This window comes from Nicotiana tomentosiformis, chromosome 11 (assembly GCF_000390325.3).
Source record: "Nicotiana tomentosiformis chromosome 11, ASM39032v3, whole genome shotgun sequence".
Lineage (NCBI taxonomy): Eukaryota > Viridiplantae > Streptophyta > Magnoliopsida > Solanales > Solanaceae > Nicotiana > Nicotiana tomentosiformis.
Genome location: NC_090822.1, coordinates 20,216,492 through 20,236,220, shown reverse-complemented (window position 1 = coordinate 20,236,220; position 19,729 = coordinate 20,216,492). Strand labels below are relative to the sequence as shown.

The 19,729-nt window shown below is 34.5% G+C and overlaps 2 protein-coding genes and 1 long non-coding RNA gene across 5 annotated transcripts; 2 read left to right on the top strand and 1 right to left on the bottom strand.

Annotated features, from left to right (window-relative positions):
* On the top strand, positions 1–3,436 carry LOC104106498 (uncharacterized). 3 transcript variants are annotated; one of them, XR_688595.4, is made up of 6 exons: positions 2–245; positions 502–714; positions 1,183–1,312; positions 1,963–2,121; positions 2,234–2,742; positions 3,180–3,436. It is a non-coding gene; the product is annotated as an uncharacterized lncRNA (long non-coding RNA). The 3 variants fall into 3 exon arrangements; XR_688596.4 differs by having other exon boundaries at positions 10–245; positions 2,501–2,742; XR_001971276.3 differs by having other exon boundaries at positions 1–245; positions 1,963–2,742.
* A 474-nt stretch (positions 3,437–3,910) lies between these two features.
* On the bottom strand, positions 3,911–8,872 carry LOC104106497 (probable galactinol--sucrose galactosyltransferase 6). The gene is made up of 5 exons (XM_009615059.4): positions 8,510–8,872; positions 6,540–7,876; positions 5,698–5,907; positions 5,456–5,590; positions 3,911–4,945 (listed from the first exon to the last, which is right to left on the bottom strand). The coding sequence occupies exons 1-5, from the start codon at positions 8,696–8,698 to the stop codon at positions 4,255–4,257; spliced, it is 2,562 nt and encodes an 853-aa protein (XP_009613354.1). The 5' UTR covers positions 8,699–8,872; the 3' UTR covers positions 3,911–4,254.
* A 6,548-nt stretch (positions 8,873–15,420) lies between these two features.
* On the top strand, positions 15,421–18,137 carry LOC138901111 (uncharacterized). The gene is made up of 4 exons (XM_070188846.1): positions 15,421–15,720; positions 15,992–16,165; positions 16,341–16,647; positions 17,533–18,137. The coding sequence occupies exons 1-4, from the start codon at positions 15,421–15,423 to the stop codon at positions 18,135–18,137; spliced, it is 1,386 nt and encodes a 461-aa protein (XP_070044947.1).
* The last annotated feature ends 1,592 nt before the right edge of the window (positions 18,138–19,729 follow it).

The window sequence follows — 19,729 nt, the reverse complement described above, 5'->3', positions numbered from 1 at the left end:
AGGGTATTTCTGTAAATTTATTCATTTCATGTTCATCCCTACAGCTGACTCTTTCGGTTGCTGCCTCAACACGTGTATTCTCATCTTTAACATCGGAATATTACTTAACAAAGTGATCTGGACGGGGGTTCACAGCATATAAATTTGGATTTTGTTGGATAATTTTGAGAAAATGTTTAGATAAACAGAAATAATTATCCTGACTGTTGTGTCACTTGTGTGTAGCATATACGTGGAAGTAAAAGGTGACCATAGTTTTATCTATTTTCTGCTTTTATTTTCCCTTGTTCTTAAACTGCAAAAACAGAACTTCCTTTTAAACATCAGTTTTTAAAAGATTGAACCTAAAGTTATCGTTACCTTTGTATTCCCAGTTAGTTGAAAGCTATCAAGTTTCAACTTCTAACCTTCGGTGTTTCTGCGGACGATTTGATGATTGTATGTTTAGTTTCCTTCTTGCCGTTGCATTTTTTGTTAATGGACTGCGATATGCTTCTACAGATATGATGGATTCTATCTTTCTTTTAGTTCCCTTGTCCAATGGTTGTTGATGTTGAAGATTGTAGCAAGTCGAAAACGGTCTGTTTTTGGGTGTAAGATAAAGATGACAAATGTACCAGGTGCTCTATCTGGTGTTCAGAGTAATGGCTTTTCGCAAATGAATTTTGAATAGCTTGTGCAGCAGGTGCGGGAAAAAAGTTTAGAGCACAACAAGTGAGTAAAGTGAAGATTTTAACTTAATTTTCAGTAAGTTGGAAATAATCCTAGAGTTGTTAGAATGTACACTTTCACAATGGTAGTTTTATATATCTGGTCAGTGAAAGCATTCTTTCAGCCAATTTCTCTCATACTACTGCTGCTACTGTTCTGCTCTGTCTGTGATTTCAACTTCAAATTCATATCTGCGATATTTTTTTTTTTTCGAGTTAATTTAGATGAAATATGGTAAATAATAAAGTTTTGGGTCCGTGGTGATACTATATCAATGGTAACAGTTATTTTTACCTTGTAATCAACATTCTTTGTAGCTTGCTCTTTGATACAAAGAACTTTCTTTTCGCGCTTGAGTTGTGCTAGATGTTGACACTCAGAGCATAGAAGCACGAAGAAAACTGAACTTCACTGTGAAATTAGCAGATTATAATACCAACAAAATTCACAATATCTACCATTACATTACAGGGCAAAGGACAACGGGAAGATGCTAATTGCATACACTTTGAAAAGTTCGTCAGAATCGCCTTCAACACCAAATGTTGCACCTTTTGAAGATGAAATAGTCCCTATTTCAGCCATTCCCTCACAGTCCACTGTGAGTTTATTAAAACATATGATACGGTCTATGATCTTGGTTAGATTTGGCATCGACTTTTCTTTTGCTGCTATATCTGATTACCGTTGTGCATTATCATTATTGTGTTTCATTTTTTTGGATTGCATGTGTTGAAACGAAGGATCAGACTGTCGGGAAATCAATATCTGATTTTGTTGTTCGGTTATTCCACCGGAGTGATTGCTGTGATCAACTTGTGTTCCTTCAAATAACTTTATGCTCAGAATATTTTTTCTCCTATATATTGAACTTTTCCGCGGCGTATACTATGTTGTTTTCTTGTATGCTGGCTTTGTTCATTTACATTCTTCCATTTGAATACATTATCAAGGATTTCTTTTGGAAATCATTTGCAGTACTTTATTGATTCGCTTAGGCGTATTAAGAATTAGACTTCTACTGCTGCTGTAAAAATAATATACAGCTGGGATGAAACAAGAAAAAGATAATGAACTACAGAATGACTACATTCAATTAGATAACATCCTCAGCTAGAGCATTTACAGGAAGAACTTCAACATAAGATATACTATCCAGTGGGTTGGCTGATATTGGGATCACCATTTTACCTTGCGAGTTATTGTATGTAGTAATTACTAAGTATGACCTTTTTATGATTTTCTCAACAGGCACAAAGTTTTTATGTTGAAGGAGAAATATCATTGCCGAGTGAATTTCAACTTTTCTTCATGTTTTTATGCTCTGAGTGTCAACATCTAGCACGAATCAAGCGCAAAACGAAAGTTCTTTGTATCAAACTGCAAGCTATAGAGAATGTTGATTCCAAGGTAATAACAACTCTTTCCATTGACATAGTATCACTACCGACATCTGATAGCCAAAACTTTGTTATTTACCATATTTCATCTAAAATTAACTCGCACAAAAACAACATCGTAGATGTGTATTTGAAGTTGAAATCACAAAAGGGAGCGGAATAGTAGCAGCACTAGTGTCAGTGAAATTGGCTGAAAGAATGCTTTCATTAACAGCGGACCAAATATATGAAACTACCATTGTGAAAGTGTACATACTGATTCAACTTACTGGAAATTAATTTAAAATCTTCACTTTACTAATTCTGTGTGCTCTAAACTTTTCTCCGCATAAGCAATTGTTACCTGTTGAGCGCACCTGTTGTACAAGTTGTTCAAAATTCATTTGCAGAAGTCACTACTCAGGACGCCAGATAGAGCAGCTGGTATATTTGTCATCTTATCTTACACCCAAAAAACAGACCGTCTTCGACTTGCCACAATCTTCAACATCAACGACATTGGCTAGGGAAGTAAAAGAAAGATAGAATCAATCACTTCTGTAGAAGCAGATCGCGGTCCATCAACAAAAGATGCAACGGCAAGCAAGAAACCAAACATACAATCACCAAGTCCTCCGCAAAAACACTGAAGGTTAGAAGTTGAAACTTGATAACTTATACTTTTTCCTTTAATAGCTTTCGTATGAGTTAGTCGGGCAAAGAGATTGCTTTTGGGTATACAAACAAAATTACAAAACATATACTTGATAAACAACCTCGATGCAAAGAGTAAGCTCATATATAATAAAAGTTTTGTTGCGTGAAAAATGAACAACAATGTTTAAAAATTTGAATACAGTTAACTTTTCTGAACAATTTAAGTCTTTTTCCAGTAAAGAAGCACTCATACTACCTCTTCATTTTCATTATAGAGTATTGAAAGTATTGAACTGAGAAGAAAAAACTTGTGCCTTTTTTAGCAAAAAGAGTGTGTGGTTAACTTTGGAACAATGCAAAATAAAATGTATGTCCAATCTGCATATTTCCAACTCTTCTTTTATTCTAACTGTCAATTTGTTGTTCATACAGATACTTCATCATATTTTGACTGCAACAAAAGTCGCCTGAATGTTTTTTGATAACCTACAGCAGTTGTAATGCTTGCGTTCAGATTTTGATGCTGCAGTTCACTGCATTACAATGTTTCACATTTTTGTGTAAATATCTATGCAGATTTTGATGCGTTTTTTCATTGCAGTACAAACTTTCACATTTTGTGTAAATAAGTATGCAAACTATGTCTTTGTATATTCTTGTAAATGCAGGTAGCTCCTTTTATGCATGCATTTATGTTTCCATCATACCTCCGAAACTCAGAAGCTTCTAATCGTAGCTCTAATTGCGAAACCATAGCTGCATACTTATACAACAATATATGCAAGCTTAGCTTAGCAGTAAGACAACTGTTACAACAACAACAAACCCAGTGAAATCCCACAAGTGAGGTCAGAGGAGGATGGATGGTGTGTATGCAGACCTTACCCCTACCTTATGAAGGTAGAGAAGTTGTTTCTGGTAGACCCTAAGCTCAAGAACACAAAGACAACTGTTCTCAAAGATAAAAATTTGCTGCCAGGGCTTAAAATGAAGATAATTATTCACTGAATGTTAGCTCGGGCTACCCCTACTAGTTATGTGATATGTGGCAAGATCACCATTAATTATCTTTTCTGATGAAGAGATCACCATTAATTATCTACGTTTAACATCTTTCTTTCTGCTTCAGATTAGCAAAAAAGTTGGAAAGAATGAACACAACATCAAATACAATCATCGCGTTATTATAGGACATGAATATTCCATCAAAAGTAGAACTACATAGATTTATCCTTCCTTCTTTCACCAGCTTTTGCCATGCCTACTTTCAATGAAAAAGGTAAATGGAGCTAAGAATTCAATGGTAATACAAATCAGTGGGGACAAAGCATAGAGATCATAATCTAGGCCGGGAAGTTTATACAAATCTAACCAGTCCCAACCAGTGCAATCTCACTCGCAATTCGCAAACCCAAGGAGGGATGTGAAGAGCCAAAATAATGTAGTAGGTTTCACTTGTTTTAATCCCAGAAGCATCTATGTCCCCAAAATAATGCCTTTTAAATATCTATACTTCAACTTCAATGGGATGCCCTTTCTGATCAGCGGTAGGCATATCATCAAGATTCAAAGTTAACAAACCAGAGTCTGAGTCATAGGCAAAATCAACCATGTCTCCACTCACAGTGCACTTCCTTGGCTTGACAGACGAGTAAGCACCAAATCGACCACACCCCTTTACTTCCATCGACACTACTGCAACTGCTTCTGTGCTCAAGTTCTCGATTCTATCTTCAGCAACAAGATTTCCTTCACCTTGGTATCCAGTCTCTAGTTCAGACAATTCTGCGCCCGACTTCACCTCGTATTTTAGTCCCTCGATCGCCCCACCAGCATTGTACATGTCAATGAGCCCTAACGGTGCAAAACTGAAGCCAGGTGCCAAGACCTTAATTGGTGTAACAGTGTATGTCTCGTGCTCGAGGACCTTCAAAGAAATGGGAATCACTGCATTGTGAGGGAGAACAACAAGCTCAGCGCTCACATTGGAGTAAAGAGCACAATCTCCACTCCAGTTGGGGTCTACGGCAGCTTCAGATATGAAATGGACATCACGACCCCTGACATAGCCTGTTATCGCCTCGGAATTAGTTTCGTGGAATGTGTTCTTCCTTTCAACTGTGTTCCATGCTGCACCTTGGCAGTTGTATACTCCAAGCACACCAGTGTATTTGTTCATGTTCCATATCTTCAAGAGGCTGAAACACATTATTAGAATAGTTAGATACTATAAACGCCATTGCAATCAAATTAAAAAACAGTTCACCGCTAATTTCCAGCCAAATAAACACCATAGTTAGAACTTCAAAAGAGAAGTAGAGAAGAGTCTAACTTGCACCTCTTTGTGGTTAAAGTACACTACCATTACACCTTTTTTCTTTTTTGCATGTGTATTTGGCCGAGTCTGAAGCAATGGATTCTACTAGTTTCCTTTTCACTAAAAGAGCAGCCCGGTGCACAAAGTATCTCGCATTCACGCAGGGTTCAGCCGCACCCCAAGGGGTGTGATGTAGACAACCTACCCTAATACAAACATTAATGGCTGCTTCCACGGCTCGAACCCGTGACCTATAGGTCACACGGAGACAACTTTACCGTTCCTTTTCACTCTAATCAAATAAAGTTTATCGGTAGAAAATTTCAAAATTAAGGACCACCTAAAGCAAACTTACTATAAATAGCATTGATTTTGAAAATGAAATGCTTACCTAACACCATCCCGAGAAGGATCGGAGAAAAGGGAATCCTTTGTAGGTCGACCAGGCAAACGAGCTCGAAGAATTGAACCATCTCGGAGAACAAGCTTCCTTAGGACATCAAAGTTGTGCTTGCCAGGTGCATCACTGTCATTCAGAACATATAAAAAATTAGCAACTTGTCGCAAATCATCACATAATTTGTTATTACAAAACAAGGATTCATAAATACTCGTCGGATATCAATTTCTTACCTAACATAGACAGGTCCACCACTCAACGCCCTAGCCGAGCCATGATACTCGGCTGCTGGATGAAGGGAGTGGAACATGTCCCAATCAGGCAGCATAATTTCCCCAAGGAACACACTATTGTATGCCACACAAGCAATGTGAATGGTATGTGAGACTGGATCTCGCGGATAGAAGTCATCAGATGCTCTTACAACAGCTGTCTGCTTTGAGCTGTTTCATTCAATGATCCAAACACAACATATCACTATAGTTACAGAATTTCAACATTAAAATAAGTTATAGAATCTGCAACTGCAATAGCTTCATACTATATGCCATAAGTTCTAGCTCAACTACCACATTAGTCACATATATGATTGACATTGAGAAATCAAGAAGAGACACATCGGTCATGTATCATATTGAATGAATATTCTAACGAAAAGAAAAACTTTAACAAACAAGAAACAGTTTAGATGGTAATATAATTCACTTAAAACTTTAGGAATATTCTATTTCTTAATTAAAGATAATCAAAACACCACCAGAGAGCAGTCTCAAAAATCAGATCTTTACATATTATAAATTGCCTTTACTTTCCAAAATCAATAAATATCTCAAAATTTTCAAGAAACTGACCAAAAATTAGTGGATAACATGAGAAATACAGATCATGCTAACATCAAATGAATAACTTATACAGGACATCATCAAAATCATCAACAATGTTTCTTTTTTTTTTTTTTCTTCGACAGGACAGAAACAAAGTACACAGAAAACACCTAAAAATGGTAAAATAGAGCTAACTATGAATTAGTATAAAAAGATCAAAAGTATTTAACCAAAATAGAAAGTGAACGTACCAGTAAAGTGCATCAGTATTGTGGCTCATGCAAGCAATGCAACCATTATCGGGGAAGTTCTTAGAAACAGAAGCATCAAGAGCTTGATGATACTGTTTCGTGAGCTCAACCCGACCCCCTAAACCACCCCCTAGGGTCTCCAATATACACTGCACATCCACCTTCAATCCATCTACCCCAGCTGATGCCAAATAACTATGCATTTCATTATAAAACTTATAAGCACTTTTCGGGTTAACCAAACCCAAACCCTGAACCGCAATCGCATCCGTTTTCCAACCAGGTTCGTTCTCCATCACCCCTTTTGTAATTTCCGGATACTTCATAACCGATCCGTATTCCTCCATCCCCTTCACTCCGGGTCGGACCCCGCCCCAATAACCTGTTATTGCATGCCACACGTACACGTAATTCAATCCGTATTTTTCTTTAGCTATATTCACAATGTTTTTAATCCCCACTGTTGGATCTTTGTTCTTCTGAAACTTCTCATTTTCTTTTAATCCTGTAAGTCTCATTAACGGCTTTTCAACTTCCACGTCCGTGCCGACGGATTGCCAACCATCATCGATGATGACGAATTTCGGCGGTACTCCGCCGGCAGTGAGACTTTCAAGGCCGGCTTCAACACCTTCTTGAGTAACTTCTTGGTAAAAAGCATCCCACGTACACCACCCGAAGTAATCAACAATTCCGGGGAGTTTCTTCTCATGCCGTTGCCGGAAAGTCTTGAGGTGTAATTTCACCGCCCTTATCGCCTCTGTAATAACAATAAACGGATCACAACCGGCATGCACATAAACTGCTTGATTAAATGCCGAGCTGACAGTATCCTTATCCCCGCTCTCGAGGCACAATTCAAGCTCGTCTTCAGGATTCCCCTGAAGAACAGCTCGAAATGAACCTTCGATTAATGGAAGGAAAACTGCATAAACAATATTATTGTCATTGTTGTTGTTATCGGATCCGAGGTGCGACCCATCTTTGGTTTCGACAAGTAAAAATTGGGTTTCAAGTGGAATCTCACTTCCTTTGTCACCCATTTTTTGAGCCATCCACCATAATTTGAACCTGAAACAAGATAAGAATTTAACATCCTGTAATTTTCCTAACGGCACGACGTGGCGGCTATTCTCTTGATCGAATTCTGCGCCTATAAATACACCTTCCACTGGACCTGATGCTGCACCGGAAGTGGTAATCACATTGTCTGGTACATTTGTTAATATTGTTCTGTCCTTTATCACCAGCTTCCTATCGGAAATTCTAATCGCTGGAGTAATCGTCATAGCGGATTCCTCCTCCTCGACCCCCTTCTCAAACTCAACTTCACTTCCCTGGAATGAAAAATAAATTCGAATCCAAATTACAATCTTTTATCACCATGCTAAAATAAGAATCTTTTCCCACTAATGTAGTTAAATTAAGAAGGGATTGTTACACAAATAGCCGACCATATTTACTGTTTACTTTTTCTAGCCGGTATACATAGATTATATATTGATTAATACATAGTTATACACACAGTATACATCAGTTACACATATATTATCCATCGCCGGCTATTTTTAGTTTAAGAGATTAGGTTCGCAACTATTTGGGTTAATTCTTCAATTAAGAAAGAGTAGGTTCGCAAATATTTAACAATCTCGTATAATAAAACAGTAATTAGTAATTTCATAACTTATATAAGTAATGTACCCAATTTAAGTAATTTATGTCCAGAGTCATAAATTAAGGTGAGAATAGAATACAAATCAATAGTGTTTATTTGAAAATTTTCTCCTATCTTTTAAGGTAAACATCAGCGGGATTAGTTTTCTCTGTTATCAGATTATGAACCCGTGATCAACAAATTATTAAAAAAACAACTCTATGGTTCGTTAGTACAAATTTATAATGAACAAAACTGATTAATTAAAAAATACAACTGAGGAAAAAGCAAATGCGAAAAGGCAGAATAGACTTACTTTGTGAGCAAGAATTGAAGGAAGTGACGAAACAGAGGATCGAAAAGGAATAATGGGTTTGGTTAATGAGTAAGAAAAATGGTTTATTGGGAAAGAGAAGGGCGTGAGAATTGGCTTTTGGATTTGGCTATTTATAGTAATAATGAAGGGGTTGAGACGATGGCCAGAAATAGAAGTGAATTGAAACATGATTGGTAATTTTGGTCTGCCAAAACCAAGCCTACATCGGTTTCTTCTGCTGTCCGAAAACAAAAAACAAATATTGGTTCGAGGAAAACGGCGGTCGTTAAGTGTGACGGTGGATCAGACTTCCACGTTGGACCGTAGTTTCTTGAGCCGGCAAGTTGTGCCTACTTGAAAGAGAAAATGACAAATTTAGAACGACTCTTCGGTTTATGAAACGAATATTAACCTAAAATAGCCAACTCAACCGCTTAAACTAAAAATAGATATACGAATGAAAAAATTATAATTTATGTATGATATCTGTATAATTGTATGTTATTAATATATAATTTATGTATACTAACTACGAAAAATAAATAATGAATCTACCCGGCTATTTGTATAAAGAAAAATCTGGTATGATTTGACAGGACAAACAATGGCGTACGCAAGACTTTTCATAAGCCGTGTCATAATTTAAAAGACATAAACAAATAAATAAATTACTATAATGACAAGCGGTATCATTTTCTATATGTATTCTCAATATTTTTATTTTTCTTACAAATATCTAGAGGAAAATATCGATCAAGCGGTGTCCTGTAATGCCTTATTGTATAAGGGTGAATACGCCCCCTTGTGGACAAGTGTTATGCTTTCATCTGTGAAACATTGATTTTCTTAATGAATTTTAAATGAAGAAATATGAGTAATGAGGATTTCAGACTCTCTTACTTGGAATTGAAGTGTACTTATTATCATTGTAGATGATTTATTACAAGAGCTTATCGAGGAATGATGCAATACGTGTAATTATGTGATTATCATCCCTAGTTCAATATGGGATAAATAATACTCGTATCAAGATTGATATAAAATATTTATCGGTATTATAATAAAATATTAAATAAATATAATCTCAACTTTTATACCGAACTCATAACCCATATATGAAAATATACTGAGTATGATATGGTAATCTTTGTACCGAAATTAGTATCATAATCCTGAATTTGGTCCAATAGAACAGCAGCAGAGGTTGTTGATACGAGTAAGATTAATGTATGTGGATACAGCAAAGTCTGAGGTTATCAAATGGCTGATATTTTTAAAAGAAAAGTAAAAAGTACAGTTTTTAGAGGTCAATCGTATAGAAATTTAGTATTAGTAAATTAACAAGGTGATTATGTGAAGAAACGGGAAAGGAAAAGTGAGTTTTCGTGACGGCTAAGAATTGAGTTATTTAAATTATTGACCAATGAAGAATGTTTCAAGAAATTCATGAACTTTATTGAGATTGGATGGGTAAGGAAATATTTTTAAAAGTAGTATAATTCTGTAATTTAAGGGATTTTAATGGTTTTTCTAAATATGTAAATATTATATTCAAACAAATTTAATCGGTTGGTATTTACAATCCAACTTGGTCGCTTTTTTGTAGAGAAAATCTATATTAGATATGAATCATATATATATATATAAAGAAAGAAAAAAGGGCAGTCCGGTGTACGAAATATACTTTGTTCACGTAGGATCTGAAGAATGATCGTATCTCAAGCGGGTATAATATCAACCGTTTATTCTGATGCTAACATTAGTGATTAATTTTACGGTTCGATTCTGTAACTAATAATTTATAAAAAATAATTTTTTATTAATTCAAGGCCTTCCTTATACATGATTGATTCCACGGCTTTCGAACCCGTGGATCATATGGAAAATTCTTGAGATTAGATTGTGGAGGGAAATATCTTGCGTTTAAGGAAGTGATTAGACAGAATGGGCCCACAAAGACAATCATGAAATGAACACGTGGAATATTTGAATGGGATTTAATCGTTTTTAATATGTTCAATTATGGGAGTCAAAGAGCTGAGGTGGAGCTGATGCCTAACTCAGATAATAATTGTTGTGTTTAGAAAGTTATCTGGTGCAATTTGCGTACTTCTTTTCTCTCCACTTATCCATCAAGTTCCAAAAGGATAAGGGAAAGAAAAAAATCGTTTGTCATGATTATGACATCACTTGTTGGCTACATTAATAAGTGTGAATTAATATTAATATATTCGTCAATCATATTGAAACACTCCTAACTAAACGCCTTCTTTTAGAGATGTAACAAAAAAATCAGCAATTTGTATCAAATCGGTAATTCAAATCAAATATAAAAAAATAATATTTCGTTTAATTTGGCTTGATATTAAAAAAAATTTAATCATAATTAATTTAATTTAGTTTTAACTAAAAAAAAAAAGGTAAAAACAAAATAAAATCAACCCGACATTATATGTATATAATTTTTAGAAATTTTTGTACATAATCGTAATGTAATTTATAAATATTTCTCAAACTTTTTAAAAGTTTTTGTCTTTTAAAATTTAAACTAATTGGATTTAGAATTTTTAAATGGTTCAATAAGTTTTATAGCCCATAAATATTAGTAACTCAAATAAAATCCAAATCAAAACCAAATTAATATTAATGCTAATAAAAAAAATCAATTCAACACTAGGAATAGTAATAATGTTGGATGTTATATTTTTGTGTTGCATTGGTTTAGACTGTGAAAATACATACTTGATGTTATTTTTTCTTTAGTTTTAGTCATGTAATTAATAGTACTTATTTTTCGTAACTTATTTTAGTACTTTTAGATTATGTTTATTTTATTACGCTTATTAATTAGCAATATTTATTTTATGCAATTTATTATCTTTATTATTAAATATTTAGTATAATGTCATGATTTGTCTCACATTTTGTATTGTTTTCTTAAGAAACATCTTATATAATTGAGTCCTACTAGGATTAAAGAAATATTTGAAGCACAAGTTATATATTTTGTGGTATGAAGAATGTACCAGAAAAAAAAACAAAAAAATCAAGAAATATAGAACTTGAGAAAAACCGAGATCGAAAAATCTGACTTTGGCTAGTTTGATTTGATTTATAAATTTAAAAATCTGACACAGTTAATTTAATTTGATAATTGAAAAATATTAACCAATTCGACCAATGAACATACCTTCTTTTGTAAAGAATTTGTTTTTTGTAATGATCCGAACTTTAGAGTGAACTTCTCATAAAAGGCAAATAAAGTTAGTGAGCCGAATTTAATTTCATGATTTAAATTTGTATTTGGCTTGAATATTATTATACCACTTTCGGTGTCTTTGATACGAAGGAAAAATAAGTCATCCATCTGACACTTAAATATCAAAAAAAAATTCCTTCAAAAATATTTTTCATTAAAAGAGGGAAACATATTTTCTTCCCTTATATTTTTCTTTGACAATCTATTTAAAATAGTTCCTAAATTTTGGAGAGTATTAAATAGTGAGATAGTTCATCTAAAATATTTTCGGTGATACGACCAAACGCTTTTATCTCTTTTCTTTTTTTGAGTGGTGGCGATTATTGAAGCATGAGAGTTTTCTTTTTCTTTTTAGTTTGTAATTATAACTTAATATAATGAAATTGCGGATAGCATTTGATATAATTCTCTTTAGATATATGTTATATAACACAAACAAACTCATACTTTTTTAAAAAAATAAAACTTTTTTTAGAAATATTTTAGGGTATGGATAAGAATTTTACCTATAAAATTGGAAGCAAAATTTGCTTTTATTATAAAACCACTCGCTTAAATATTCCGATGAATAAGCTGCTGACAAGTAGCTTTGTCTTTGTTACTAAAAAGGAAAAAAGAGGAAAAGTCTCTATTCATTGGCTAGAATAAAAGAAATAAAAAAAGAACCAAGTGGTGAAATCTGTATTGTGTGCGTTATACAATTTCCAAGAAATCTGCTAACGTATAGAAAATAATAATAAAACCACCCACTTGATGAATGAATTATTTTATTATTGATTTGCAAAAAAACATACCCCTTTCCCTTGGTCAGTTGGTTGTTTCTTTTCTTTCTTTTTTCGTTTTTATAAGTACATTTTTACACGCAAAATATTCTGATTAATTTCAATAAGTTACCACTTGTCCATTTTTTTTAGTTTTCTACTAAAGCATTAATATTAGAAGTTCATTGGTTTAAAAAAATATTCATATCACACCGATTTGCTTTTTAAGAAAAACAAAAAACTTTTTTGTAGAACAAAATTTCATTCTCAATCGAATGCAAGACTTTTAAACTACTTTCACTTTCTAGTTTGATATAGTTATTATTATTCGCGATGCTATTCTTCAATTTTATTTCTTCGATTAAGTTGATAGGTTTATTCTTTTTTCTTTCTTTTAGATTCAATAATACTATGACTCCATCTAATTCATTTATGTGACATTCTTTTCTAAAATATATTCAAATATAATATTACTTCCGTTTCAGTTTATGTGAAATTATTTTCTTTTTGATCTGTTCCAAAAAGAATGATCACTTTTTAAATTTGAAAACAAATTTGTTTAAACTTACAATTTCACCCTTAATGAGAAAATTTTATAACCACATAAATACTCTGAGCCTTTTTTTTGAATTGTTTAGGACCATAAATTTCAAAAGTCAATAATTTAATTTTAACCTTCTAATTTTTCTTTCAAATTTCTGTTTTTCTTTAGTAATATATTTTTATACTTACAATATGATATATTTGGGATCATAAACAATATTTTTATTTTTAAGTTTGTATTCAGATTTATTTGTATTTAATTTACCACCAATAATTTACGTAGCTAGTGGTGCACGTGTGCGGCTAAATTCTCAAGTCTGAGTACAAAAATATCTCATCGCAGATCTCTAAGTATCTGCGGCCAAACACTTATGAAGGGCCCATGCTGACACAATTTTCCATTTTTCCGGCTTTTGAGCATGTCAAGTATGCGATAATTGTATTTGAAGAATTGTTTTTCTTTTTTCTTTCTTTTAAACAACAATAATCTTTATTCAAGTTGATACAAAGTGGGTGTTGTTAGATCTTGGTTTTAATGATGAAAAATAATATAATTGTGTTTGATGTAGGGACTCAAGAAAAGTATTAATCAAAGATTGACTTAAGCAATCAAGGAGTCAGCGAAGCAATAAAGGTTTGGAAATAGATAATCAATCAAAGTTGAAGGTAGATATCAATCAGAGTATGATTGAAGCCATCAAGGAGAGAAATCAAAGCTGAAGAAATATATCAATCAGAAGATGATTGAAGCTATCTACAATAAAAAGGAAAGAAGTACTAAAGGTTCGGCAAAGGCATAGCCAACACTGGAAATCCGGCGGATATCAAGGCTTAAAGATGTAAAGCTATCAAAGTCCACTCATCAAAGAAGTATAACGAGAATCAATCTTATTCTTGGAAAGAATCAATCTGTGATTCCTTTCAAGGATCAAATCTCTTGGGTTCGCAAATCTCTCGACTCTAAGGCCTCCTGAAAAGTATATATACGATCGTTTCAAACTTGATGAGATATACTTTGATCAAACCATTTATTCTCTCTTTATTCTACTTCAAACAAACATTGTAGTTCTACTAGATCTGATGTGTAACAAGTTAGAAAAGAAAGAGAGAAAATCACTGGTGAGGCATTATATCAAGAAAAGACGAGAGGCATAGAAACTGAGCAGTTGATGTAAAACTACACCATTCACTTTGTACTCAAAAAACTCAATCACTGAAAGAGAATACCCTTGCAACCCAAGGGGACTGGACTAGGATTCACATTGAATCCGAACCAGTATAAAAACTCCGGTGTCTTTAATTCCTGCACTTTACTTCTGTATTTTAATTCTGTACTTCTTACTATCTCGCTCTTATTTCTAGTCGACTAATTGGTAAACTAGTCAACCTATAATAACTAATTTTAAAATAAGCAATCCACCCTCCCCTCTTGTACTTTCAATTGGTATCAGAGCTAGTCTTACTCTTCTTTGCTTAACAGCTTGTGAGAAAAGATCATGGCAAATCAAGAAATTGTTGGAGCACTCTTTCAAGAAGGAACATCACAAGTCAGGTCACCTTATTTCAATGGACAATATTTTTCTCACTGGAAAGTGCGTATAGAAATATATGCAAAGTCATATGATGTCAAAGTTTGGCGAGTAATCAAGAAAGGGAACTATCCACTGCCTGTAGTAGTACAACTTGATGCTGATCCGGAAGATATAGACGAATATACAGACGAGTAGATGACAGTTGTTCAAGTTAATGCTAAGGCCAGAAATCTACTTTATAATGCTATAAGTGGAGAAGAATATGAAAAAAAATATCCAGTTGTGATACAACTAAAGAAATGTGGGATAAACTAGAAGTCACTTATGAAGGAACCAACAAGGTGAAAGAAACGCATATCAATATATTGGTTCATGATTACGAACTCTTCCAGATAAAAGAAGGAGAATCCATTGAAGAAATATTTGTAAGGTTTAGCAAAATCATGAGTGATCTAAAAGCTTTTGGTAAACCATATACAAGTGGTGATCAAGTTCGGAAAATTTTGACTCCCTACGACTTGGCAGACAAAAGTAGTTGTACTTGAATCACAAGATTTGAACAAATTATCGTATGATGAACTTCGAGGGATCTTATAGCATTTGAAAAGACTCATCTCAAGAAAACAACTCGGGAAGAAAAGAAGAAAACAGTCGCATTCAAGGCTACAACTGATAGGACAGAAAATGACATTGACAATGGTCTTGAAGCCCCCGAGGGAGAAATTGCCATGGTATCAAGGAACATGGATGGTCTAATGAGAGGATACAGAAACACAAAAAGAGGAAGAATATCATCAAGGTGAACCAGGCAATATAATGAGCAGGACAAGAATGATGGAAAATGTTATGAAGTGTGGAAGATACGGACATGTACAAGCTAAATGCCCAGATCTAAAAAGAAAAGTTGCCAGTGGATCTAACAAGAATAAATCCTTTGGAAGCTGGAGTGATGAAGACGTTTCAGAACCAGAAGAAATAGCAAATCTGTGCTTCATGACAATTCTGGAAAATGACATAAACAAACTTTCGGGTTGTTGGACAGATGAAGATGTTTCAGATGACGAATGCAAGGATGAAAATGAAAACTGTTTTATGGCACGAGGTGAAAAAAGCGAGGTAAGATCCTATAACTGTGAAAGATGCAATGAATTGCATGATATTCTTGACCTTACTTTAAAAGAGTCTCAAAAGTTGTACCTCCCCTGTGTGGTTTGCAGGCTATTACACATGAGGAGGTTTACCCAGTGCGCACCAAGTGTAGCGGATGCGGGTTTCCCTCTTAACAAAAAAAAAAAAAGAGTCTCAAAAGTTGATGAATGAACTAAAGAGACTCAATAGGGAAAAGAAAGACTGAAAACTCAAGCTTGAAGTATGTGAAATTGAAAAGGAAGTTCTTCAAGAAGAATTTCAGGAATTGCAAATGCAACTCAATGGCATGCGCAAATCCACGAGTCATAGTTCTGTTAAGTCCAACCAGGCGACTTACAAGTCAACCGAAAAGGGACCAACCAGAACAGAGTCCACAAGCACTAGTGGAAGATCCAAAAATGGATCACCTTCTGTATGTCACTTTTGTAATAAAAGTGGGCATAAATTTTCCTTTTGTCGTTTTCGAAAATCAAATGTTCCAGGGTGGATTTGGAAACCCAAAGACAATCCTAATCTTAGTAATACTAACCAAAAAGGACCCAAGCAAGCTTGGGTACCTAAGAGAAAGTAATTGTTACATTTTGCAGGAACACCACAGAAAGAGACGCAAAGAAAAATGGTACCTAGATAGTGCGTGTTCCAGCCATATGACAGGTGACAAAAACCTGTTCAAAGAGGTCACTAAAATAAATGGTGGAAGTGTTAAATTTGGAGATGACTCAAAGGGGAAGATAGTTGGCACTGGCACATTCCCATTCAATAACAACTGCGATATCACTGAAGTCTATCTCGTAAATGGACTCAACTATAATCTGCTAAGTATAAACCAACTGTGTGATTCCGAATATGAGGTAAAATTCAAGAAAATAGGTTGTGCTATTGAAGATGAGTCAGGTAAAATAATCCTTCCAGGAAAAAGGTATAGAAATGTCTACATTCTTGATGGTTTCGAAAATATAGATGGTCATATCTGTTTAACATCCATGCCTGATGATCCATGGTTATAGCATAAGAAACTTGGTCATGCAAGCATGCATCTTATAGATAAACTATCCAAGCATGATTTAGTTATTGATCTTCCCAAACTCAATTTTTCTAGAAGTCATGTGTGTGATGCATGTCAGATTGGTAAACAGACTAGGAACTCTTTCAAAATCAAAGACATTGTGTCCACATCTAAGCCTTTACAACTGCTTCATATGGATTTGTTTGGACCTACTAAAACTGCTAGCATAGGAGGAAAATGATATGCATTTGTTATTATTGATGACTACTCACATTTTACATGGGTGATTTTTTTACCTCACAAAGATGAAGCTTTGAAAAACTTTGAGATCTTCTGTAAAAGAGTTGAACGAGAAAAGTGATATCTTATTACAACCATTCAAAGTGATCATGGAGGAGAATTTAAGAGTAGAGCATTTGAAGAATTCTGCAATGATTAAGGATACACTCATAATTTCTCATCCCCAAGATCACCTCAACAGAATGGGGTAGTGGAATGGAAAAACAGAACTCTAAAAGATATGGCTAGAACCATGTTACTAGAATACTCATTGCCAAACCACTTCTAGGCAGAAGTAGTAAGTACATCCTGCCATATTCTTAACAGATGTCTCATAAGGCCAATCTTGAAGAAAACTCCATACGAACTGTGGAAAGGTAAACAACCCAACATAAGCTACTTCCATACTTTTGGGAGCAAGTATTTTATTCACAACAATTGTAAGAAAAATCTTGGTAAATTTGATCTAAGAAGTGATGAATGTATTTTTCTAGGTTATTCTATAAACAGTAGATCATTTAGAGTTTATAATAAATGCACTTTATCTGTAGAAGAATCAGTACATATAGTATTTGATGAAAATAACACTTCGGCTGAGAAAGGAACCATTGTAGGTGATGGAGATCAAAATCAAGAAACAACTCAGTCAAGAAATCTCCAAGAGTCGACTAACAGGGTAGAAAATGTCATAGAGTCGACTGGTGAAATTAGCAACAGTCAACCAGAAGCACAGATAAAGTCGACTACTCCTAAAAGCATAACACGACCAAATGAATGGAGGAGTGAACCAGAATATCCTCAGAAGTTTATCGTAGGAGATCCAAGTGAAGGGATGAAAACCAGAGGAGCTCACAAGAAGAAGGCAAACTTAGCCTTGATCTCCCAGATTGAACCAAAGAAGATAGACGAGGCTCTCAAAGATTCAAGCTGGGTTCAGGCCATGCAGAAAGAACTGGATCAATTTGATAAGAACCAAGTATGGAAATTGATGCCTAAGCCTACAAACGCTACTGTAATTGGAACTAAATGGGTCTTCAGAAATAAGCTCAACGAGGATGGAAAAGTCATAAGGAACAAAGCCAGATTAGTAGTTCAATGATATTCTCAACAAGAGGGAGTTGACAATGATGAAAGCTTTGCACTAGTAGCTCGACTAGAGTCGATACGAATTTTTCTTGCATATGCATCCTTCAAGAAATTCAGACTTTTTCAGATGGATGTCAAGAGTGCCTTCTTAAATGGTTTCATTGAGGAGGAAATATATGTAAAACAACTTCCTAGATTTGAAAACTCAAAGTTTTCTTATCATGTGTATACGTTAACCAAGGCATGTCACACCTCCTTTTTTCCGAAAGGATAGGGGAATTTTTCCAATTAAAATGACATTAATCGAAATGAGGTTGTTTATTTATTTTAGAGTCGCCACTTGGAATAATTGTTATGGTGTTCCAAGTCACCGGTTTACTTTAGAATCCCAAATCGAGAAAACTGACTCTATTATGGTCCGCGAACACAGAAGACTGGGTAAGGAATTCTGTTAACCGGGGAGAAGGTGTAAGGCACTCTCAAGTTCTGTGGTTTTAGCACGGTCGCTTAACAATTAATACTTGGCTTAATTATCTAATTTATTACATATTTTAAACCTATTGTGCATTTTACCTTTGACCGCTTTTAATATTTATGAAATTTATTTATATAAGTCGCGATGTCGCATACTTATTATTTTTGTACACATTGCGAATCGCGTCACGTGAAACGCACCCACGATTTATAATATATTTATTTTATTATTATTTGAAGTCATGGTCGGGTCACGTGAAACGCACACTCGAATTGAGATTATGTATCATAACTATGCCATGGGAGCCATACCCATAGTCGCGATGATTTATTATTAATCGCGCCTAAAACAAAGTACGATGTTCATGAGTTAATTAATTTCCTACGTTTAAGGTCATGTGCCGAAGTTTTAGAATTATGGAGCCATTTTGGGAATACAGTGTTTGTGGTTCATAAATATTAAACATGAGTTCTGTCACCATACACTAAAGTCCGAAATTGTTTGGAAGAATGTAGGTACACAGTGGAAAGTTGGTTGTAAAGGCAGCTAGTCAACAACTGAAGCTATCAGAAACCCATATTAAAGTTGAACTATTTCCTTAACATTGATTAATTGCAGACTAAGGAATTAAGAGGAGATGTTATAAGTTAGATTTAAACGAGTATTCATATTAGGACCTCCAATTGAGTCCAATTAAATAACGATGGGCTTCTAATAAAGCTGGATGGGCTTGAAATTGAGCCCATGTGTCCCAAGGTACTTGAGAGTCCAAATTATTTATGCTGCCTCGAATGGGCCAAATATGAAGGCCCAATGCTTCTCAGAAATACAGTAGCCCAAAGATAATCCACCACATTCATGCAAATGATGGGAATAGCACAAACTTCTAAATAAGAACATGTAATTACCGAAAAAATTAAATTAAATCAAACCCACTTTCAGCTTTACACATAATCATCAATTTGTCAAATGATTCTCATATTACAAACCAAATTAGATAAATTAAAGTCAACCAATACATAAATGAATACTTTCAAACTCGGTGAAACTCTTATTGCACCACAAGCATGAGTCGTAGCTCCAAACTTATCACAGACTTCCCAGTACTCCGTCTCTAATGACAGGTTTAG

Coding starts and splice junctions, on each gene's coding strand:
- LOC104106497 (XM_009615059.4), bottom strand. CDS start 8,698: ATGTTTCAATTCACTTCTATTTCTGGCCATCGTCTCAACCCCTTCATT. Junction 5,908..6,539: donor AATACTGATGCACTTTACTG/GTACGTTCACTT, acceptor TGAATGAAACAG/CTCAAAGCAGACAGCTGTTG. Junction 5,591..5,697: donor GGTGGACCTGTCTATGTTAG/GTAAGAAATTGA, acceptor TCTGAATGACAG/TGATGCACCTGGCAAGCACA.
- LOC138901111 (XM_070188846.1), top strand. CDS start 15,421: ATGAGCAGGACAAGAATGATGGAAAATGTTATGAAGTGTGGAAGATAC. Junction 16,166..16,340: donor CCAAAAATGGATCACCTTCT/GTATGTCACTTT, acceptor TACATTTTGCAG/GAACACCACAGAAAGAGACG. Junction 16,648..17,532: donor TGCTATTGAAGATGAGTCAG/GTAAAATAATCC, acceptor GTATTTTTCTAG/GTTATTCTATAAACAGTAGA.